The sequence below is a fragment of the Leptosomus discolor genome, chromosome 11, assembly GCF_034619465.1.
Source record: "Leptosomus discolor isolate bLepDis1 chromosome 11, bLepDis1.hap2, whole genome shotgun sequence".
Taxonomy (NCBI): Eukaryota; Metazoa; Chordata; class Aves; order Leptosomiformes; family Leptosomidae; genus Leptosomus; species Leptosomus discolor.
In genome coordinates, this window is record NC_141401.1 from 9896166 (window position 1) to 9921093 (window position 24928).

The 24928-nt window shown below is 42.3% G+C and overlaps 1 protein-coding gene across 1 annotated transcript in view; it reads left to right on the top strand.

The window, feature by feature from the left end:
• The window catches only part of LOC104345207 (cell surface hyaluronidase CEMIP2-like), a 58748-nt gene that overhangs the window by 20675 nt on the left and 13145 nt on the right, over window positions 1-24928 (top strand). The window contains exons 13-18 of the mRNA XM_086471316.1: window positions 696-827; window positions 948-983; window positions 1806-1958; window positions 3821-3998; window positions 9266-9481; window positions 17279-17487. Coding sequence (XP_086327442.1) covers window positions 696-827; window positions 948-983; window positions 1806-1958; window positions 3821-3998; window positions 9266-9481; window positions 17279-17487 — 924 coding nt within the window. The remainder of the gene's footprint in view (window positions 1-695; window positions 828-947; window positions 984-1805; window positions 1959-3820; window positions 3999-9265; window positions 9482-17278; window positions 17488-24928) is intronic.

The window sequence follows — 24928 nt, forward strand, 5'->3', positions numbered from 1 at the left end:
GCTCCCTTAGTAGAGCAGCTGGAAGAAGCAGGAGGTGAGGGTAGACTCAGGAAAAGCAATGGTGATATTTTTTTGTTTTCCAAACATGGCACGAACCTACCATTAACAGCCAGTGTGGCAAGAATAGCCTGCAAGTAATCGAGAAGCGCCCAGTTCCTAGGGCGAATCCTTTTTTCATGTGACAGCTTCTTTTTCAGCAGAGACAGAAGCATATGGAGGTCTGCTCTGTACATGCAAGGAAAAGAAGCTCCAATTACTCTGTTATCTTTGCTGAATGAGATTCTTGAAAGTGCCTAATTGATTTCCTAGCATCAACCCAGGGATTCTCAGTGTGCCTTGCAAGGACAATTAGAAAAAGACCCAAGTGACTTTGGAAAAATATTTTCTATGCCTCTAATCACACTGAATCAAATTAAGGAGTGGCTGTGGGCCCATTGAAGTCCAGTGAGAAATCACCTGTTGATTTCACTGGGGACAGAATTTCACCGTTCTGCATGTTTCTTGTTTTCTGCTTTGTACCAAATGAAATCAACGAAATCAAGCTAATAGCCTGACTCTGATCCAGGGCATATCACCTCTTGAGGTCCATCATGCTGATATTTGGAACCCATATGAGGTCTGTCAGGCATGACCTTCTGTATCCGAATTCGGTTCCTAGGTCTTTCGTACCACATTAACTAAGCTCCTTGCTTCAGGTTTCGCCCACATCAAGATGCTGATCCTGAAAAGCCACGAGTTCCTGCCGTGATTGATGGTCTTATTGCTTTTAAAAATAATGACCATGGCGCCTGGGCCAGGGGTGGCGACATTATTTTCCGCAACTCGGGGTAGGTTACTGTAATTATGTGTTATATCATTCCCCTCACGGCAGACATAAATAGGTCTGTAGGCCACATTCACTGTGGACATTCCTCATCATTTACACCATTGTGTTTCTTCTGTCCTAGGTTTTCAGACAATGGAATTGGACTCACTCTGGCAAGGTAATTTCTTAAAATGGACCTTCTTCCCATTTTTTAACTCAGTGTAACAGGCTGAAGAATGGATGCTGAGACACTCCCCTGGTAATTACTGTAAGACATGAGAAAACCTCACATTTCCCTCCCAGACCACATGAAGTCTTCCCTGCACAGCCATTAATACAAGGGGTAATTTAGCCTTTCATTCTCTTTGCCTCAGCATGCCTGGGGAATACAGCATAATTGCCGAATATTTCCTTTTGGATGGTAGGTCCCGAACCAGTAGACTAAACACCTGGCTCTTCATTTGGGGAGACTTTTCTTCTGCTCTAGCCTGGTGGAGCAGCATTACCCATAGCTTGTGTGCTGCCAGGGCAGGGTGGCTGGGATGGTCCCACGTGGTGTCCTGCCTCCTCTGCTGGTATCTGCCATGCCCGTGCTGCTCTTGTCTCGACCCCTCTTGTAAAAGACCAGCAAAAATAAGCCATATCCGAAGTCCACTGCAGGCAATGAAAGTCAGTGATATTTGCCTTCAAGGATGTAGCTAAAAATTCATAAAGCAACTCAGTATAGAACAATTATATGTGTGTGTGTGTATACATATATATGTAGGGTAGAGCTGGTTTTACCCAGACTAAGTTACCTGTATTACTGATTCCCGACCACTAAGCTACCTTGGCACTAACATTGTGGTTTCTGAAGAGATTTTGAAGCATGCTGTTATACCAGCACATGCATTTTTTTTCCGAATTAAGAAAGAAATTCTACTGTGTCTGTGGTGTAACTAAGTGTTAATTAATTGGTTGTGGTGTGCTGTATAGTTACCTGGTGTTTCTTTGCTTGCAGTGATGGGACTTTCCCAACAGATGAAGGCTCCAGCCTGGAGGTTACACGCTCCATTTTTGTTGGAGAAAGTAGCAACTTTGGCTCCCAGGGAGGCCAAAACAGCTACTGGGGAAAAGGGGCAAATGGAGAATACAGAACACTGCCCAGAAACAAGTGAGTTATTCTTCTGCCATTTCTTCTTGGTGTTAGTGTAAGTTAGAAGAAAAGCTTCAGGAATGAATGTGACTACCAACGAGTAATTTATACTGGGTGTTTAAATCATTGTACAGGCCAGAAATAATAAGCATCCAAATAAACTCACTCTTCAGGACAACAGCTTGAGACCATTCTCAACTGAATGTGTTTGATTTAATTTTCTGCTTAATTTATTAGTCACTGGAGAACAGATTAGAGAATCTGAAAGATACCAAATGGCTTTTGTGTAGTCCTTCAGTAGCACAGCATCAAGCTGATGGCGCAGCTCCTGTACACCATGCCACCATCCCTCCTGCCAGCGTAGCTGAACAAACATGGCTGGTTTGACAAAGGAGAAACCATTTTTCATTATTGCATCTTATTTGTCTGTCAATTGCTGTACGTTATTTTCTGTTTTGACAGTAGCACAGCCTCCTCTTTAGCAACTGCGGTGCCTACCCACATCCCCACAGCAAGATGTGCTTCCCCAAGCCTAAATTCTGCGCTGATCTATTTTTTTGTTGGTGCTCAGCAATTATTAAACCCTCTACAAGGAATATAAAATCAAGTAAAAAGCAGTACTCAGCAGACATGCCATGTGCACAGCCCTGACTATACATGTCTCAGCAATAAGTGACACAGGAATGGGATCTGTGTAGGACAGCAAGAATAATCAGAGCTGTCTTCAGTTATTATCAGTGTTGTTACTTTAATTGCAATTTCAAGAAAGCTCTTTTGCAGTTCAAAGAAGCTCTAATCATTTGTGATATTGTTAAGCAATGCACCCTTGGAAAGGAGTATGCCAAAATGTCTGATGCTGTCCTTCCGTTACGCCATAGTGCAAAACGGGACATAGCGGTTGTACCAGTCTCAACTACTGGGATAACAGCTCTGGAAATTGAAGAAGAATTATTTGGTCAAGAAACACTCTTTGTGCCTGGTGTTTCCAATTGACAAAGTGTTTCTGGATCTCTGGAGCCAACCAGTAAGAAAAAACATCAGGGCTGGAGGTGGAATCTGGGCCTCGGTGACCCCCCATGTGCTGTCCACTTTGTGGCTTTCATGTCTGAAGAACTCTTTCTGGACTCGATAGGCATTGACCTACCCTTCCATGCCACTACTAGCCAGCTTCATTGCTGTGTGTGAAGCTGAGCAGGCCGCCCTTTAATCAAACATGGCCAGAGCCAAGCAAAACTTGGCACTTCCTCAAAACAAACCATGGAAGGGGCAAGTACTTACCTGTGACTCCAGTGGCATCTCTGTCAACACTGATGTCTTAACAACATGTCCATGGACTGATACTGCAGAAATCACTTTTCTGTATGAAATGCTGTGGACTAGGTCTTGGGGATCTTGTGTGAAATGGCTTGAAGGGAAAGGAGAAACTGTGTTGCACCACTTGGTACTGGCTTTTGATAAGACACTTGCCTCCAGGGAGTCTGACTGATACGTGTTTTCAACCATGTTGATGTTTTCCTGAGAAACCCATCTGCGCTGTAACAGGGAACCTGATGGCAATGCTGTCACATGGCCCTTTGGGTTCTTCCTTGTGATGATGAACTCCTGGGTGGCTGGGGACAAGGGTTTTGAACTGCTTTACCCCAACTTACAGGCCTTAGGCAAGCTTACAAGTAATTTGTTTTGGCTCTTGAGCCTTATGTTGTAGAGGATGTTCAGCAGAGATTCATCTTTCATTAACAGTGTGATGAGTGCCCAGATCCCATTTCTGGGAAAGGAAAGGTAGTTTAGCCACTCATTAATGTCTTTCTGTGCTTTCAGGAGAAGACTCAGATTTTGCCCAAGCTTTAACATACGACTGTGTTTGCTTTTAAATCTCACAGGACGTTCCCTATTCGTGGATTCCAGATTTATGATGGACCTGTCAGGATTGCAGAATGCACTTTCAAGAAGTTCACCCCGACTGTTGACAGATTCTCAAGTGCCATTGGGTTCTTCATGAAAAATTCCTGGCAGATAAGCCCCCAGAATAATGTGTCACAGATCTTGATGGAGAGAAGCGTAAGTAAGCAAAGCAGAAATGTGTGCTGTTAGATATGCAAGTTTTTGAAGTTTTTAGAAGTAGTGAGATATGTATCCTAGAGCAGGAATTTCCAAGCAATGGCGCATGTTACATTGGTGTGTACCGCCAATTAGTTTTGCAACACTTGTTTTTTTTTTAGATGAAAGTTATTTATAATCCAGAAAAATGTGACAGTTTCTTATGCCTGGGCAGACATACATAAAAAATTTTCATTAGAGGAAAGTTTCACCTTTTAACCAGAATAGGCAGAACACCACTCATAGCTGGGGCAGCATTACCAGCTTATACTTGCTGAGGACCTCATGAGGAGGTTGAGAGGGACACAAATGAGATGCCAGAAGACAGTAAGCTGCAATATAATTCTTATACAGAAATAGCAAATGCACTTAGAAGCAAAGCTGTGACCCAGTTCCTGGGGTCAGCAGTGAAATTCCTGTTGATGCAACAGGGACTTCCCTTGAGCAGTGACAGCAAAATGGGGTGCTCTATCTCTGCCTTGGCAGGAACTGTAGGGTGCTGAGCAATTTAAGCCCTTGTCCTGGATACCTGCAGCAGTTGTGGACCTGCACGCTTGGCTTGGGAAATGACAGATTCCACCTGACTCGCTCCCATCATAACCTCCTCTTAGCTTTTTTCAAACAAGGTCCATCCTTGTTAGGATGTCCCTGAACTGTAGTAACTTTGGCTTGAGGTTTGGCTTTATCTTGAGGAAAATTTCCATTACTCTGGGATTGACCAATATCACTCCCTCTGGCAAGGCGTTAGTTTGTCTGTCCCTGCTCTGGTACACTTTAGACCAACAACAGGAGGGTATTTCATGAAAGGATGCTGTTGATTGCAGTCACGTGACTGCTCCTCTGAACATTAATCCTGTGCATTTCAGTAAAGAGATCTTATCTACCTTAGATGCTTTAGGGAGCTTTGGAACAAGAATAAGGGCTAACTTGCTGAACCGTCTTTATGTCCTCCCTTGGGGAAATGGTTATAAGACAGTCATGGGGAACATGAATGAGAAAATCACCCTGGGACCAGGGAGGGGAGCTTAGAGAAAAACATATGATGAAAAAGTTCAATCGGTGCAATGGAAGAGAGTGGGAATTTTCCTCCAGTAATGGCTGTAGGACTCTGTCCAACAGAATCATTTCAGACAGCTGATGTCTGTGCACATTAGCAAAGGGGATGATTACATCTTGAATGGCTGAAAATGCAGCTCTTTAATACAGTTGCACCATTTGAGGCCAATGAGCCTGTTAAATATCCCAGCATCTTTTGTCTGAGAGGCAGTTTAGTACTGCAATGCCTACGAGATCTGGGCTTTTCAAGGTAAAAATGGCCAGAAGACTTACTGAATACTTCTGCAAAGCAAATTAAAATAGTATAGTGTCAGCCTATTACAAAAAAACTAATGACACTATCCCAATAATTATTTATTGTATGTACGTTTCCAAGAAATACCCACTTCTGAAGCTGATATTTTGCCAACTGAAAAACTATTTATACTTGTAACCACCAGCATCCCAGCACTTTTCACTTTGATTCTGTTTTATCTGGATTGAACCCAGATGTGCTAAATCTGATTTCAAACTTGAAGGACCACGGTTAGTTTATTGTTTTGTTGTTAATTGCTATATGGAACAATATGTCTTTAACTGGTTAAGACAGAGCCTGTAGACTGTTTTAATTAATGTTCCATCTCTGGCTTCATTTTATTACTTTTTAAAGGGTAGCTAAGTACTAATTCCCTAAATGACAATCATTTTACAGTTGTTTTTTAAGAAGAAATTAAACATTACTGCAAGTTGTATAGTGATGACAAAAATATTAGTCATGCTGATGAAATAATTGTATAATTAATCAGACTGATCAGCAGATTGGTTAGACAACAAAATAATAAAGCCAGTCAGGTCTTGTTTAATTCCAGCGTAAAAATAACATTCAAGTAGAACAGAAGACCTAAACATTACACTCCACAAAAAGTGGAGCCTTTCCATTGACAAACCTAGATCTCACATGTTAAGATATCTGTGCATTTATCAATAGCAACACTTTTGCTAGGCTCGTTTGTTTGTTTGTTCTAAAAAGGGTGCTTTTAAAAAGTTATTTCAAAGCAGTGGAAGCAGTAGTTGGTCTTAACCCAGCTGAGGGCATGACTGATGGCTGTGGTCTCCTGTAGATCTGGTTACTGTCAGTCAGTAGGACTTGGAGAGCTCAAAGGAGATGGCCTCAGCCCAGCACAGAGCCATGCCCAAACAGGACACTTGTGCATCATTTCTTAAGAAGACCTGACATACCTCCTTCTAGTCATAGCATAGCAACGCATTCATCACTCTGTCCTTTTGCTGCACAGCTCCTGTAGAGCGAGGTGAGGAGCAAGAGGTTGTACATGACCTTTTGGGCTCCCATGAACAAGGCCACCTCCAGCAGGTGCAAAAGACTCACAAACTGTCCCAATTCACATCCATGGCTAATAGTCACTCTGGTTATTTTTTCCCTGCAGCCAGGAGCTTAGGGAGGATTCAGGCCTATTCTACTCCTAGCTGTACCAACACAATGGCATCTCTGAAATTACCTGTGCCAAAGAAATCCCAGAGGTCTGTGTTGGGTGGGTTTGTTGTTCTCAGAAGAGTTCGAAGGGGCCAGCACTGGCTCCTGGCTGTGGTCTAGTGGCTCCCATGGGGTTGCAGTTCTGCCCAGCTAAGAGACGGGCACTTCCTAATGTTGCCTTTACTATGTTTAGCCTGTGTTGTCTTAGTGCTGGCTTCCTGCGTCAAAGCAGAAGTTTGCAAACAGTTCATGATGGGAAAAAGAAAAGTGGACACTGAGTTAAAATGGAGGTCTATTATCCCCTGAAAAAGACAGCAGAAGAAAAACCAAGCCCAACCCTAAAGAGACTTCTGACCAAAGGGAACTTGCAGAGTGAGGGCTTGCATCACCCCAGCAGAGTAAAAGCCATGCTAATGAGGGTAGAGTCCTTGGGTGGTAAAGTAGAGGAAGATTCACACTGGTTGAAAGTGTTTTCCTTAAAATGATAACAGTGATACAGTGATATGGCTTTTGTTGGCAGCTTGTGCAACACTTGAATTTCAGATGAAGTTGCAAGTCATTATGAAGTTTTCCAGTACATTATTAATTTTTAATATAGAAAGTGTTTTCCACTGCAGTCTTCAGGACTTCTCTGCAGGTGTGCTAGGTGTTCCCTTTGGACAGATTGAGTAAGCATATTCCTAAGAGATTACGTATTCACATAACCATCATCTGTCAGGTCTCCCTGTCAGGCTTCAGACAGGTAATTCAAGTAACCTTTATACCATATCACTCTCAGGTAGTCCTCACTTAATGAAAACCAGGTGTCTCAATAGTAGTGTGGTAGCTAGACATGACCTGTCTCTGCACTCTCTTCTAGCTCGTTCCTAGCTCCCCAGGAACATACCAGACGAGTTGGTCTTTGTTCATGTGTGTTCACTTAGAAAAAAATACCTGTTGCCATAGCTGTAACTGCAAACTCAGTGCAACCCTATCCTGCAGTGTACAAAAGTAAGGTAACCTTGAGACTTATAAAAGAAGTGACACAGCTCATTAACATTTCCACTTTGTTTCTGACTTTCAGACTTTTTAGAGGAGAATGTTAGAGCTCAGATTAGTGTCAGCACCAAAACTGTTTGCTGCTGGATGAAAACACTGAGAGTGTTAATTAAATGTAAGCTGTACTGGCTGTGCCTTAGTTTGGTTTGAAGTACAGCTGACTTTGTTCTCCTCCCCAGTGAAGTGCCCGTTTTCATATTCAACTCCAGAAGTGCACTGTCACAAAGTATTTATAATAGAGCTTTGAGTTGCAGCGCAGTGCTACATTTTTTTAATATCTCCTCTTTTATAAATTAAAATGAAAGAAAAAAAAAACTTTTAGGATCTTCCTTCTTTGCCAAGTAGCGCTTTGAGCAAAAATTTCCTGCAGTGCAGTAAGAAAATGTTTTAAGACACTCAAAAATACACATCAAATTTCATGTGTTGGAGCCTTCTTTAAATGAGACTGCTTCAGCTGTTTGTTTGTGAGACTTGGACAAGAAGGTGGTAGAAAAATGGTTCTAGGTTCTAATTTAATTTTAAAGGAATAAAGACTTTTATTTGGCAAGTAATTCTTGCTGCAGTGGTCATTTTTTTTTAAGCCAATGGGGCTTTCCATCTAACCCAGAATCACAATGACCCTGCTATTCTCCTAAGCTGTTCTGTTTATTATTGTTAAAATAAAGCCTTTAAAGCCCTCAGTAAACTTGCAGCCTAATCCTACTGACCCTAATTCTTACTCATGTGCACAGTCCAATTAAAATTAGTTGGGCTAAACGGAACAAATTACAGCCCTTTGGGTTGGCGTGATCCAGTCACTATTTATGCTGTCTGCTGTTATACACACTTGCCGCAGGATTCATTCGGAGTGCTTGGCCTGGAGTAATTATTTTCTTGATTACTTCAGAGCTTAATCATCACACACTATAATAACTTTCTCTGCAGACATTAAAATGTTTCATGCTTTTTTTGCTGAACATCTGCAGTTTCCTTGTTTTGCTGGATTTTCGTATCAGGACAGACTCTTAGCTACTGAAAAATCTTGAAAAGAAAGCTATGCATAACAAGGATAATGCTGCTTCCTGTTATTTCTCTTTCCTAAAAAAAAATTCTTCAGGGGATATATTAAAATGTGTACAAGAGCCAATTCTGAGAATTACTGTCAGTTTCATAAGTTTTATAAATTTTTAGGAGGAACAGGTAGAAAAAAATTGGCACTCTCAGAGCCACTTAGAACAGCCATTGAAAATATATGAGAAAATTCACCAAACATCAAGTAGTTTTCGTTTCTTTGATCACAGCTGTAATATTCCTCAGTAAATTTCATAATCTTCTAGTACTTCCCTACCCTTTGAGTCATCCTCTTCCTTTTGCCACCACACAATTTATGGCTGAGTGATTTCAAGGAATACATGGTTGTGCAGTTACATGAATACATGTTCAGCTCTTTCAAAGAACTGAAAGCCTAGTTTTTGTGAAAATATCTCCAGGGATTAAGAAATGAGGGGGGAAACCAATACAGTTGGAAATTTTTCTAAATAGACAAGGCAAAACAAAACTCTTTACTCAGGCAATAGAGCTTTCTAGTTCTAGCTGTATCACTGTTTTGGCTGCTAGAACACTACAAACACAGGTCCTTACTGAGAGCTAACCATTAGTTTTTCTTATTATTTACTTCTGCTAGGTTGGACTGAAAGTGTTTTTTGGCAGATCAGGCCAGTGGTTTGGAAACAACGATAATGACGGTGACAAAATGTCTATCTTCCATGATCTGGATGGCTCGGTGACAGGTTATCCGGACACTTTCACAGGCAGAGCGGACAACTACTTGCTGCGTCATCCTGGGTGTCTCACTGTCCCACGCTGGAATGGGGTGATGTGTACTGGGAAATTCGCACAGGTAATGGGGAGCAGCTGCAGGCAACATCGCTGGGCATGTCGGGTGGGTGTCCTCAGATAGTCTGCTGAGGGGTGATGGAGTGAAGCCTGGTCAACACTCCATAAGATAAGAGGTGAATAATAAATTTAGTATAATTTTACTCCTCTCAGTGTTATCTGCCTGATTTCCAGGACTCAGTAAAGCTCCTGTAGTGCAGCAGCCTGCAATCTGTGGCTGTAAGGAGCCCTGGCTCTTCCCCTTCCCCTTCCCCTAAAGAAGTTGCAGTTTGAAATTGAACTGGAGGAAAGTTTGCTGTTTTCTAGTTCTTGCTTCCAGGCACTTGTTCACTCTATCATGGGGCTCTAGTGGATAAATCTGGTGAGTCAAACTTCAGTAATGGAAGGTGTTACTTCTCTGGTGCATCCCCCTGTGTTAAGGATAGCGAAACGGGTGGTTGAGACACAAACTCACACTTATTTCTTATTGCCCTTCCAGAACTCACTGGCTGAGGGATGGTCAGTCTTAGGTCAGGGTCGTCTTAAACCTTCACAGCGGTTTTTTCCGAATACTTGAGTTAGAGACTTTAACTGAGATATTAGCACCTTGATAGAAAGGGTTGCAAATCCCAGGGAACCTTTCATTAGGGAGGGAGGGAGGGAGGGGAGCATGGTAAATGGAGAGAAAATGTGCCCTCAAAATCAGATTGTCGTTCATGGTATGTTGCTCAAATTTCAACAAGACCTTTGTATGTGGATAGATCATACTGTAAATACATGACTCACCCCAGCTTTCACAGTCACCTGTAAGAGATTGCAAGTGGCTCTTCTTGCTCCTCCACTTCTAAAGGATATTAATGTATTTACCAAAAACGTATCTAAGCCTGTTTTAAAACTGCAGTTACTTGGACATCTTGCCAGGTCTCTTTTCTCCTTGTGCTGAACAAGCCAAAGATTAAGACTGTGTGTGGTGGTGCACACAGCACCATGTGGTTTGAGGTTGGAGAGCGGGTACTAGGAGCCCTCATGCAAGATGTGGCTTTTGGAAGGACTGTTATGTTCTTCTGACCCCTGAGAACAGCCCTGCACTGTCAAATAGAGACTGCAGTGGGGTGCACTGCTGGATATGAAAGGCAAGAATGGATTATAAAGTGATCTTAAAAGAAGCTCAGAGTTCGTGAGATACGGCAGGTGTTATTTACTTATTTATTTATTGAGTCCTCTGTGCGCTTGGGAGCATGTTGCAAACTCTTGTCTCGTTGGGAGTCAGTAGACATTGCCCAGACATCAGCAGGTGCAGCACAGGATGAAACTCTACCTGAAGTCACTAAAGACTGGGCAGTCTTAAAATTGCCTTGAGAGGTGAGAGAAGCAGGCTGTCAGCTTTCCCTTTTTAACGTGCATTTGCTTCAGCTGCACAGCAGAGAGCAGGAGTCACTATCTAAGTGTCTAGACATTGGATTTATGACCCCTGCTTTGCTATTGACTAGGCAGAAACAGGATTGGACTCCTAGGAAACACTCCCATTGAATTAGGATTTTACCCTTGGCATTCAGTTTTGTTCTGTGTCTCTGGAGAAATTATCCTCTCTGCTCTGGCAACCTAACAGTTAAATTCAGAATTGTAAACAAGTAGGCATTTATATTTTTATTTCTATTAATACACTTTTGGTTATGGTGCTTTACATGGTGAGGCAGTTTTTCCACCATAGAAAATTTCCTTGGCTAGGCTTAGGCAAGCATAAACATTTGCTTCTCTGGGATCCATTACTTACCAGCATTTTTCAACTAATCAACATCCAGCAGGATGAGTAAAGTTCATACTAAATGCTTCAGTTTATGGTTTTTGGGTAGGGAAATATATGTATGTGCAGGGTAGAAGAAATTGGTCCCATGCAGCAGGGTTTGATTTAATTTGGAGGGTATAACTGTTGGAGTATTTCAGCTTAACCCTGATTCTCAGCACCTTGACCAACTGCTGATTTGTTTGTGTGCTAAATTTGGAGTGTCATACTTCTGATCAAAAGCCTAAAAGAGTGAATCCAATTATGGAGAAAGATGGTTTGCTTTGATCTTAGAAACTCTATTACAAAATCTGTTTTTCTTTCCCTATTCATGTAGCTCTGGTAGACAAGAACTTCTGTTCTTCCCTAGTGCAAGCAGGTGAAAATGTCCTTTCAGCTCAAGGAAATAGTGACTCCTACATTACCGCTGAACTGAGCTGAAGATAGTCAGCCTAGGGATGGGCTACTTGGCATGGAAAAATGGGATCCAAGTCCTTCAGCTAACACTGCAGGCAAATCCTTTCTGAGCAAAGTGCCTAGAGTTCAGTCAATTCCTTTTTGCTTGGTTTCTTTCATTCACTTTTCATGCTCTTCTTCTCCTGGATGTAATCTGCCCAGGAAAGGAAATACCTGGGGAAAACCAGCTCTTCTGGCAGCATTTCTAGGTCCACAAAATCCTGAGGACAGACTTTCCTGAGGGTGTTTTAATCTGGCAGCTCAGTTTGACATTCCCACCTTCCTGTGGTTGGTTCATGGCCCTTCCTCCTCACTGTTTCCAAGAAGCATCATGCCACCTTCCCCACATGGTGTCCAAGACCTTCCTTCAGCAGGGAGCACAAAAAAATGCCTCATACTTTGACTCTAATGTTGCCTTTTGATACCAAAGAAGGGTTCTGGGACCAGCTTAATACCATGAAATTTACACAAGCATGAACTATCAGGTCTTTTTTTCCTCCTCCTGATTCTGGAGCCTGTAGGGTTGCTGTTGTCCAGATGAGACCAACCCCTTTGCTTTTAAATGACAGCCAAAACTCTCAGGTTGTAATGTAAATAAAGTGAGGCTTTGAGGAAGAATGGTAAGTAGAGGGAGACTCACAGGGAAGTCACAAGAGTTGGCAGCATCACGTCTTCTGGCAATCTCTGTGAGTCACTCAGACTCCGTCAACAGGGCACTGAGGTCCTCAGTGTGCCATAAACCTGCCTTTCAGCTGTTTCAAAGGCCAGTAATAAAAGAAAAATGTAGGGAGAGGCTCATCCCATAGTTCTTTCCATGTAGGTGTGTGAGATTTCCAACAGTACTCAACTGGAGACTCCTCAACACCTGCATTACTTGTTAAAATGTAAATGAGGTTCCTAAACCATTTCTGATTTTTATATAATTGTATGACAAGTCCCTTGGCTCCCACTGGGCAGTTGAAGCTGTGCATTTCTGCTTCCTTGCAGACTTCACAGCAACTCATCAGGAGAGTTGCTATTTTGTTTATAAGCTTAAAAAGGTGTTAGACAGTCATGAGAGACCGCCGCATAGCTAAATTAGTGTCAGTTTTGAATTAACAAAAAATTAATGCCTTGCTATTAGAAAATACTTTAGGAAATGCTGTTGATTTTTCACCAATTCACTTAGTCTCTACCTTACTGCAGGCAGCCGAAATAGAAATTATTCCACTTCTGTTAGCTCTGTTCTTGCAGTGAATACTTGCAATTGCACTGATCCTGCATCTCCAAGTTATAGACCTTCAGCAGGTGTTGTGTTGTCAGTACCTTTGTAGCTGGTTTTGGTACTGGTGCTCCTAAATATAAAGCAAGGAAGAGATGCAGCAGGTAGCGAATGGTGTTTTTCTAAACACAGGCAAAAACATACAATCCCAGGGGATCTGTGATGCTGGAGGATTGTCAGCACCTCACAGACCAAGAAGAAGGAAAAGCCTGCAACATATTTTTTCAGCTAATGGTGTCTGTGTCTGGACAAAGAGGCCCCATTTTGATACTGGTGCACACCAATGGAAAATCAAAGTAGTTTTGCTGATGTTAGTGACATCCTAGCACGTCCTAATGTGTCTTACAGAAAGAAAGAAACATTTTTTTCTTTCCAAAAGAATTTTAAAGTCTTCACTTCAAATTTGCATAGAGAAAATATTTTACCCTGGGAAATTAACCTTTTTTTGAATAGTCAAATAACCAGAAGGGGAGAACTTATCATTTTTAGGTATTTTGCCCCAGCTTGACAGCTGGCAGCACAACAGGACAAAAGCAATGTTAAAGAAACTAGAAAGCAAGCAAAAGTTTTCTCAAAAACCAAGATTTTCTGTTCCAAGACTTTGCATGTTGCTTATCTTCATTCTCGCTATCCAATTGAATAGCAGATCCCCCATGAATTTTAAAGGAACTGATCTTCTCGGTTTCACAATCTACTTGGGAAAATTGCCATGCAAGCACAGGGAAATCTGACACATCTTTTTAGCATGAAGTGTTAAGCAGCTAAAATGACAACTATGTCCATTAAACCATCCAGGCAAGTAGAAGGCTCACGTTTTATAATGTTTTAACTAGCTCTTTTTCTTCTGCTACATTAAGCTGTCGCCACTTCTCATATTTTAAAGTATCTTTGTGACCCACTTTCTTCTCTTTAATATTTTGATAGAACCAACCAAAAATTATAGAGGTGTTGCTAAGGAAAACGGATTTTTCATTCCAGAAAAAAATTCTCGTTACTCTCCTTTTTGCTCCTTTTCACAAATGTTTTGCCCCTGCAAAGGTAGATACAAGGAAAAAAAGTGATAAAGTTGTCCAAGCTCAGTTCAAGTGAGTAAAGGCTGAGGAAGAAAGAGGCCACGTTGTGACATCCCAAGAGCACTATGCTGGGACAGTGGCTGATGTTTCACCTACCTGAGGCCAGTGGTGTTCAAAGGTTTCTTTTTACTTCATTCATCTGATTGAGAATTAAAAGCAGCCTTCTGGTGGATGACTTTTCTGGGGTTTTCTAAAGTAGTCTCTTGGTCTGGGTTGCAGTCCTGAAGGGGTAACAAGAAAGAAGTACTAGGAATGACATGAGTCAGGATCATAGAAGGAAGGTCAGGGATTTCATGGACAAGGATTGGAATCCCCGCTTGTCCCTTGTTCCCTCAAATGAAGGGGGAAGTCCAGAGAAAGGGATGGATGGGAAAATGTGGCGTGCTGCTTTCTGTGCAGCTTAGTGTGCTCAAGAAGGACCGAACCACCAGGACTGTCAATCCAGAGCTGAGCCCAGTTGCTGCAGGAAACATCTCAGATAGTCCCTGCTCCCAGTCAGATTTCTGTTGACTTAGTGGTGCTCCACCTGAGTAAAAGTCTCTTCGTGTAGGATCTAGGTTGCTTGATCAGGGCATTTGCCTACTGTGACCTCCTTTAGTGATAAACATTTTGCAGGATCCATCAGATGTACTACTCTATTTCTGTGGCACTGAAAACCACACCCTTGGTGGCTTGCAGTTCTGGAAGGCATTCACTCAGTGGTCACTGTTGGTCATTGCAGGAGACAAAGTCAGTTCACAAATATTTCTATCAACACGGAAGTGGCGTTTTTCCTTGTTTTGGTAATTACTGTTTTAGTCGCAAAACAACTGTCACCGTTATCCTTAATGTCAGACCTGTGACTTGGTCCCTAGCCACTGGTAGGAAAATGTTACCAACAAATCTGACATGCTTTCCTCATCATCTAATTGAAGCATACTGCAAAGTCTTCCAGCACTTTCTCAAACTTATTAACAATCACTGTAGTCAGCAGGTTAGGCCGGGCGTAGCACTCTCTCTCTCGCTGTCTCTCTCTTTTTACACAAATACCTTAGAGTATATAGGAATCTTTTGTTCTTGGTAGCCTGTAATTTAGGAACTTTTGAGGCTCACTGAATGCATTTCCTTCCTTCTTGGCTTATTTTGTCACTGATGCATTTAATTTTGTAGTAAATGGACAGCAGCTACCACCTTAATATTCTCTGCTTGCTGGAGACACATATTAGAAGAAAATAATGTCAAAGTTTGCAGTGAAGGACAGAAACTCTTGCCTTTTATCCAGAAAGACACAAGTAGGCTATTATTTTGCAGTATCAGAGTTTATTCCAACCGTTCTTTAGCAGAAAATGCTGTTTTGACTGAGAACAATTAATACATTGGTGGGACTTTAGGTCCAGAAGGACCTTACTGATCATCTGCTCTGACCTCAGCATTTCCCCATCCGGGTGGGGACAAATGAGACTGAAATGTGATTTATTGCATTGCACGCTACTGACTTTCCAATCATGGTTTGAATGTGAAGGGAAAATAGGCTTTCCTCCTTGTTTTCATAGATAAAAAAGGTCTTTTGTCAGACTGTAAAAATAATTTATTCTTCCTTGGTCCATCAAGAATGAGCAAATGGGCTGCTGCTCAGAGATTGTTTGGGGTGAATTACTTGATCAATAGTTCCAGCCATAGAAAAAAGCTTGTGTTTAATGCAATTCTGGGATCCACTTTAATCCCCAAGGGTCTGCAGATACCACTCAGGATAGGCTCTCATCATTAAAATACAATGGTGTGAAAGGGACTGAATACCCAAGAAACATTTACAACGACTTTTGGATTAATTTTTTGACATGAGACCCAGCTTTTTATCTTGAGCATTCAGCATGAGGCGGCTGAATTCAGGGGTGAGGTGCGGGATAGGCAGAGATGGCCTGTCTTTTGGAGGTCCTGAGGAGCTCAAACTCAACACCAGGAGCAGATGCAAGTGCAGAATCCTTCTGGGCTTGAAACTGGAAATGGGAGCTGAACTGGCTAGAAACCCCAACTAAAATAAGCCCATAGATAAACCAGTGAGAGATAGTCTGTTTTTGTGGAGCTTTCAATCTGCGTAGCCAAGAGCAAGAGAAGCAGATAGGGAGATGGGAAGGGCCAAGGTCTCATAGCTCTGCAGTAGAAGGCGGATATCCTGACAGATGGAGTCTCGCCCTCTCTGCTAGTCTTGGCTTGTATCCTCTCCTGTGCTGTTAAAATCTGTTAGGAGACTACTGCCTTCATTTTGATCTACCTCAAAGACAGAAATTGAGTTTAAACATAATTTCACTGGATGAATGCTTATGCAGAAGCTTAGACGTTTCTGAGCTAACATGGATTTTTGCATTGGATGTTTTAAGATCTTGATGCAAAGAGCACTACTCTATACTGTAGGAGCGAAGGAAGCGGGATTATAGGTGTCCTCGCCTGTCCTCAGCACATTTGAAACCCTTCAGGGAATATGACAAGCTGTCTGCTACAACTCTGCATGCTGAGACAGATTTGTATGACTAGCTGTGCATCCTCCTTTTGCACTGGAATTTCACATGGGGGAAACAGATGAACATCACGTGTTCAGTCTTAAAACTAACGTTTGCCACACGCATTGGCCTTATTCTGAGTGATGGCAGGACAGAATAAGCATACAAATGGAGTGTAGTTTTGTAACTGGTCTGTAGAGTTGAACTACAGGCAAAGGGCATCTGTTGGTCCCTGCACAGAAGAGCTTTCTGTTGAAGCCTGTGGAATATGGTATTCAGTCTGTAAGGTCGTATAGTCAGGCCATCAACAGTTTTAGCCCCCAAAATTTCAGCCTAGTCTGCTACTAGAGAGTGAAGATATGGATTCCATTAGACAACTGGACCTAATTCAAAGCCCTCTGAAATAACTTGAGAGTTTTCTGTATTTTCAATGGAATAAGCCTGTTTTTAAAGCACAGTTATTTGAATTAATAAAAAAGAGTTACTTTGCAATATTTCCTTGATTACACTTCTCCCTTAAGATTTTAAATAGTGAACATTTTTATGGCGCTGTCCAATTCGCATCTCACTTCATGGTGTCCCCACGAATGGCTGCAGATGCTATTTCTGTTTTACCTTTTTATTTGAACTGGAAATGTTTCAGTGACTTTCCAAATGTTCTGAGCTCTTCATTGGCAAAAACCATTTACAGGCAACAATGATCAAATGCACATGTTATGCCTGTGCCTTGCTGGTTTAATGGATATGTTTGTCATTTTCCTTTCACCCTCAGCTTTATATTCAGGCCAGACGCCCCGAGAATCTGACCTTATCCATTGCCAGAGCAGCATACCATTCCCATCCCTTGCGGTTGCAAGGAGTGAACAGAGGAGCACCATACCAGCAGTATCAGCCTGTGGTCATGCTCGAGCAGGCTTATATCATCCAGTGGGACGGTAGAGCACCTGAGGATGTTATACTGTACCCAATCAACTTCAACAGGTACTACCCTATGTTGTTAGAAAATGTTCTGTTTTCAAAAGTTCTGGAGCTTTAACACTTTCCCACGTTATTCACAAGTGACCTTTCAAAAGTCTCAGCAATTTCTGAGAGCGTGGAAGCAAGGTGTTAAGGCTGGCACTTACTGATGCAAAGAGATGCCTCTGCTTTCACTGTATTCCAGCTTTTTTTGATGTGCAGAGAAGTTTCTCTTTCCAGAAAGTTTTGAAACAGAATCCAAGTAAGTTCTGGCCTGCTGTCCCTGAAATCTCTCCAGAAGAGCTCTGGCTCTTGTTCGTTTGTTTGTACTAGTTGCTGCACACATAATTTATCTCCCATATATATAAAGTGCAGAAATACATCAGAATGCACACAGAGCTTTGCATCTTTTGTAATCCAAACACTGTTTCTTTTTACATACAGTTTTAAAATGTCAGGACTCAGTACAGAAGAATTGTTGGCTGTACTGTATTTATTTCCCATGTTTTCTTCCAGCGTTATATAAAAGCAGGGTATACCCATTTTAGATACTGCTTTTTTCCCTTGCACTCTGTTTCATTTTGCATAATTTCATTTATGAGTTTTAGTCCTGCTTTTCTTACTTTAGTGAAATTACTTGTGATTTACACTGGTACAACTGTTAGGAGAGAGTCCTGCAATCCAGCCAGCTTAGCTGTGACAGACATTGCCATGGTTTGCACAGATGAGATGCTGCAAGAGACGGGCACCACAAAAACCTGGCCATGACCTTGGGTTCTGCAGTTTATGTGACTCCTCAGTTATTGATAAAAACACAATACAATAAAAGGTCAGAGGTATGCCATTGAACTCTTACACACAACCCAGCCACACATAGGCTTAGATTTGCAAAGTGGGTTTTAGATAGTTGACATGAAAGAGGTCAGAGGCACCGAGGACATGGAGCAGCACGTACCACTGGTAAACCTGTCGGGTTCCCAAGTCCATCCAGTATTATCCACCAAACCCCAAACACATCCACTGCTCCTCCAGCAGTGTGTCACTGCTGTGGTTTTAGCTTAGGGTAGTTTTGGCAAAAGCTCGAGGTCTATTTGGTTCCCCTGAACTTTGGAACTAAAGAAATTTGGGGAAGAATACTGTCCTTAGTTCCCATTATGAAGCCCCATGGGAATGCAGAGGAGAAGGGCAATGTTTCCTCTTCATACATGTCCGCTATAGTGAGTAACATATTCCTAGTCCTCTTGATTTAAAGATGTAGTAGCTGTAGGGCCATGACCGAGTTGCTGGAGGATCAGTGTGACTCCTGTCACAGAAGAATTATTAGAATTAAATCTCTGTTTTCTGTATTAGCATATCTTTGCGCACTTTAAGGAAAAGGAAAACCCATTATTCACTCACAGACAAATTAAGATTTGCAATTATTATCAATCTTAAATTGATTAGCTATTTCCTTGCAATTGCAGAGCTAAGTCTTCTGCTGGGTAACTGGTGGTTACTCTATCACTGTGCCAATTAATACTTGCCAAAGCTTAGGCCCATGGTCTTCAAGCACAGATTCAAATTTGAAGGCAGCACTGGGTCTTTGGTAAAACTCAGCTTGAAGTTTAGCTTCTGTTCAAGCAGCAACTTAACTACATTTTATTATTGAAAACCACAATGTGGTTGCGGTTCTCTTTGTCTTGTGTGAAACCAGTTATTTAAACAGGGCAAAGATTTGTAGATTTTTCTGATCCAGAAACAGTTGGCAAGGTATGTGTTTTGAAGAACTATAAACAAGAAATATACTGCAATGAAGGAAAACCACAATTTTACTTCATTTCATTTAGAGCATCTTGCTAAGAAGTAATTGAGAATGAAAAGCGTGGCTGCTCTGTGTACACCGCAAGTATGCTGGATGCTAACTAGTGCGAGACCTAAGGCTGATGCAATGGCAATAGTGAAATGTCCAGACTGCCTACAAAAACATGGAGAAATGAGATTCATGTGGAAAGGCAAAGGAATTGAGGTGAAAAAGAGGATTTAGGGTTTTGAAGGAAAACAAGTAGCTGCCTAAGCAGTTCCATGTATGACCTTTATTAAACATTGTATTCCAATCATTTCTGGAATGGAAGAAATCTCAGATTGTCAAACCCAGAATAATCAGAGTTAGAAAGTCAGGGAAGACTTCTGCCTGTCTCAAGTGGCTTTATGTTTTGTTTGTTCCCTTTTAATCCAAAATACTGAATAATCTGGCAAAAAATGAGCTTTTAACATAGTAACATCTGTGCAGAATATGTGATGCAAAGCAAAAGATGTTTGATGAACCTTAACAACAATATTCTAGGATTAATAATTTCAGACATAACCTGAGTGAACAACTAAACTATTTTTAGCCTTGTCATTGTAAAATGATGGATGGATATATCCAGGATGCTGCCTTTGCAGCTAGACAGCCCTCATGCTTCTGGAGTGATTTGCTCTACCCTGGCTAAAGGAAGGTCAGAGGGGAAATAAGGAATTTGACAGAGAGATGTGTACCAGGATTTGGATTTCTAAGGAGGTCAGGCATAGCACTGATGTTGAATTCTTGCATGATTAACGCTTTCCCTGCCTCTGAAGCACTGTAGAAAGACCAAACAGAAGTCATGCCAGTTCAGATGTCTATTAAAAGACTGGAACGTCCGGATTCCTGGGGTGGGCAGGAGCTGGTTGGGATGAATTCACATGACTCAGCTGAAATTGGCAACGCTGCTTTCTGCAAGCTGCAAACCTTGTCCAGCGAGTTCAGAGGCACCGCTCGGCTGGATTTACTCAGTGGAGGAGGACACCAGCTGGAGCAGATCTTTTTCCTTCTATCGTGGACACCTGAAAGGTTGCTGCAGTACTTGTGTCTTCCTTGCACTGATACAAACCGTGTTTAGTGTAGTTCTTCAGTTTCTTCACTTCCATCGAAAGATGTAGCTAAACCAGACAAAACTGCTGTGTCTCCATGTGCTGCCATCTGCGGCCATGTGGCTCAGATGAGCTGTTTAACGCCCACCAACTTCCCTTCCAATGACAGATGTGCTTGTTTGCATTTGTCAGAGTAGCTGTGTCACTAGCTGACTGATGGGCAAATATAAAGCCATGGAGGAGACCTGTAGGCTGTGTTTGCAGGCTGCTGGGGAGCATAGCTGTCTCAGCAGAAATGTTTTTTAAGCTATAGATAGGATTGTCCGTCTAACGGCTAGGAGTTTCCTTGTGAGGATGAGAAGGCAGCTGGGTATTGGTGCTTCTGGAAAGAGGCAATGCAGGACAAGTAACTTCTGAATGTTTTGGCAAGTGAACAGAAGGAGAGCACCGTCTGGAATTTTAATGACCAGGAATGAAGTGTGCTCCAGAACCTGTCCAGATCTGCTGAGGATTTCTCTGATTAGGCACAAAGCCTGCACAAAACCTTCATGAATGGAGACCTCAGACCTCTTCTCCACGAGCTTCATCTCTTTATTGGGCCAGCCCCCTCAGGGCTATTTGTACGTTTTTTATGTTTGGGGAGGGGGGGTTTCTGCTTCACAGAAGTATGAGAATTATCTGTAAGATGGAGGTAAGGGCTTTCTTCAAAATGACTATCCTGAAGCACAAAGGCCTGCAGAGAATATCAAGCTTGTTACAAGAGGGTGGAGAGACTGGTAAACCAGGAGAGGATGGAAAACATTATTTGGTTGCAAGTAAATGCCTCCTTTCAAGTGCTGGAAAACAGCACAAAGATTGGCACTTCTTACAGTAAGCAAAGTCAGAAATTAAGTTCTTCAATTTAATGACCTAGGCTTTGTGCCTGTGCAAATTTTCTAATCGCAGAAGAAGCTAAGGTAAATACTATTATCAAAGGCGCAGCGCTGTTCAGTGAATCAGCCAGGCTTCTTTGTGCTATCAGCACATCTAAAGATAAGAATTAAATATCCTCAAAGCACATATCTGAAGTATAGTGTAATAAGTTGTGTTGTTGAAGCAGCCTGAAAAGCAGTGGCAATTAGATTGAACATTCCTTGGTTTTAATGATCACAGGCAAGTATCTCTATACTTGGTCTGTTAAGGCTCAGAGTGAAGGGTTTTCCCTTATTAGGGCTCTCTACTGTGGTTCAACAGAGAGAATTCAGGGAAATGTAGGCAGTTAATAGTATAAAGAGGGTATTTTTTGTTGGCAGATTGCCACAGTCCTGCAAGCAGGGCCTTTCTTTTGTACTGCACCTCTCCTGACAGATGCTGTCTCCAAAGACAGCACAGGGCAGCCTTCCCCCAGCTCCCTTCATCGGCACCCTCCTAAGCTTTGCCTGGAGCGGTACAGTGAGGCTCAGAATATTGATGTTCTTTCTTTGGTGACTTGTTGCAGGAATTGGATCCTTATGAGAGCCTTTAAAAAAAAAATTGGCAGGGGAGGGCCAAATTTCTTGTCGACAGCAAGCAAAAGGGCAGATGTCTGTGTGTGTGCTTGGGCACGTGTCCAGCCTTTCCCCTGCTGCAGTATTTGTGCAGGGATGGGCACAGGTGCACTGCTCAGCTCAGGTGTTTGCTAGGCTGGAGTTCTGCGCTAGGGCTTGTTATCATATTCACCACTGAATAATCCCAATTATCTGAAAATTCCAGAGCCCGGGATGAGCTTGCATCTAAATTCTTCATTAAAAATAGTGTAACCTTTGGATACTGGGTGATATGAAGCCTCCAGGATGCTGCAACCCATCCAAAGGTGGAGATTTCAGTGCAAGCAAACTTATGCAGCCCATGTCTGCACTGAGACTCAGGGGGACTCATTATATTTGTATTTGTCAGGGTTGTGTAGGTAGGTGTTTTTCCTACGGCTTCTTATTCACTGCCAGTCTGATTCATACTTTCAGCTACTTGTCATTTTTGCGATTACATTCCTTAGCAGTGATAAGGTCTAGAGGAAAACAAAGATAACAAGACAAGGCTAGAATGTGCTTGTTGCAGACTTGCCCAGTTTATGGATATTTCCGAAATTTTTTTTTTTTTTTTTTCAGACAAGCTCTAAATGAGCTTTTCCTCTTGCTTCCCAGATTGACAAACGTGCAGGAAGGCAAAACTAGTATTTCAAAGTGGAGCTAACAGTTTAAGGCTGTGACTGCTTTCTTATTCTTGTAAGTACATGAGTTCTGACCTCAGTCCCCCAGATCTGGATGTAATACAAGTAACACCAGCACTATTTCCAATAATAATAAGTGCTACTTGGTTTTCATAGCCTGCCCCTCCTGATAACATCTGTAATTCAGAGTTAATCATCCACACAACACAGAATTCAGCACTTCTATTTGAATTCCCTCCTGTCTATTTAAATCCCTTAAATTACCCACAGGTCAACTCACGGATGAATACCACAAGATATTTTTTTTAAAACTGGAAAGAAGCTGAAACATTTACCAGAACACCAGGTTGCAGATTGCACCGTTCTAGTACAGCTGGGCCAAAGTGGGTGCTGACATCGCTGTGTTCGAGTGATCCCCATCTCTGCATCCCTGCCTGCATCCCTTGCTGCTCTCTGTCCTCTGCAGCTTCCGCCTGTAGCTGGCCTGGTGGCAGCGGCCAGGATTAACAAGGTGACTCTGAGGAGAGACGTCCTTCCTGAGCTGATCATTTTACAGAATGAATTACTGAATTAGAGCAATCTGAGCATCAGACAGTCCCCAGATGGCCGTGGCAAAGCAGGCTGCTTGTCACTTCGAAGCCTGGCACGTGAAACCTGAAGGTTTTCCTTTGCTTTCACCCTTCTCCTGACTCACGGAGTGGGGCTTGGGGTTTGTTAGGGCCACCAGGCTCTCCTGACCTGACGTGCATCTGAGGCACAGCAGGAGAAAAAAAAAGAAATACACAGCAAGGTACTTGGGAACGCATTAAAAAAGATACACATTCGACTGGGATGTGATTCCTTCATGAAAGTGTGTAGGGTGGGAAAAAAAGATGATAAGATGATGTACTGTATTTAAAAGCAGGAAGTTCTTATTTTTGCTTGAATACAATTGTCTGTGAGCCAAATGTTGGCTGAGTCAGACCCTGGTTTCATAAGTATCAGCAGAAGTGTACCTCAGGGCAGGATACCGCCTATAATTTGTTGAGCTTCACAATTCTTTTTGCCTAAGCAGGCACGTGGGAAAAAACAAAAATTTTAATCTATGTTAAGAGATGGCCTACGCTTTTGAATTTTTAACGGCATTCCTAAATGGCAACATTTAGGAAAAGCATTTTAATCCCAATACACACAACTCTAGTTAGCTAAACACATACTTAACTTGTTACTAGCCCCACAGCAAGCTGTCTTCCAGAAGAGTCTATCCTTAGTAACAAGGTCCTGAAAAAAATTGCTGGATGTTCGCCTAGTAGCTATGTTTGTCATCGCGGGGGGTTTGGATGTGTTTAATGGACTTGAGTTGAAGGCAGAAAACTAAAAAGAAATCTAGAAACAGAGAAGGAGTGAGCAACAGCTGCAGGGAGCTGGTGGTAAACATGGGTTCAAGGAAAAGAACTTGAACTGGGAGAAAGTGGTAAGGATGTGGACAGGTTCCTTGCAGCCCTTTTTCTGCTCTTCTCAGAGCCTGTGAGATGTGTGGGTATTTTTCGGTCCATTTTCCCCACCAGTGATGCTGGTTGGAGAAGAGGTGGCTTGTCCTGAAAGCAGGTTTAGTGACAGAGGAGATTCAGCCTGGTGCTGGGCAGGTTGCTGTGAGGTTGGGAGACATTTTTGGAGAGAAAAACCAGCTGTATCCTGACTGAGAGCAACAAGCATTGACCTCCTGTGATTTGTTGTTGGGATGGGTTGGAGGCTGAATAGTGGCTTTGCTTTTTTTTTCCTTTTCAAGTTCAAAATGCAGCCTGTGAAAGACAAACCACAGCAGCACGTGGGGATTTCTGCTTGGTTCCCATATTACGAACAGGAAAGTTTCAAATTCCCAGTTGTCTCACTCCCTTTGAAAGTTCAGCTCATGCACATGTTGACCAAAATATCAGAGGGGTTGTTTTTAAATAGGAGTAATAACAGTTGGGGGAGACTGACTCACTGGATGGAAGTCTCTTGGTTTTTTGAGCCCAAGGAAAAAATAAGTAATTTTTAGTTGTACTCCGTGGCTTTCCCACATTAGCTTACCCCAGATTTTTGTCAGTGAGATCAGGATTTGGACTGTGCATTTCTATGGTCATCAGCTATGTGACACATCATGTCAATAAACATGGTGGAGCTGTTTCCTTGATAATATTCATCATCTTAGAGGTTCCCTTTGCTAAAATACAGCCAGGGTTGACATAACTAGCAACCCCAGCACTAGATCATACCCATTTGCCCAGGACTGATACTCCATCCGACGTAGTCAAAGGGCATGTTCACAGTATTGGACAAGTGTAATTTGTCCTCTCCCAGGCAGTGAGAGTCCCAGGCATGCACTCTTTCTGTGTTTACTCCAGCCAGATCTCATCTCCAAGTTACATGACTCACTTTACATCCCAC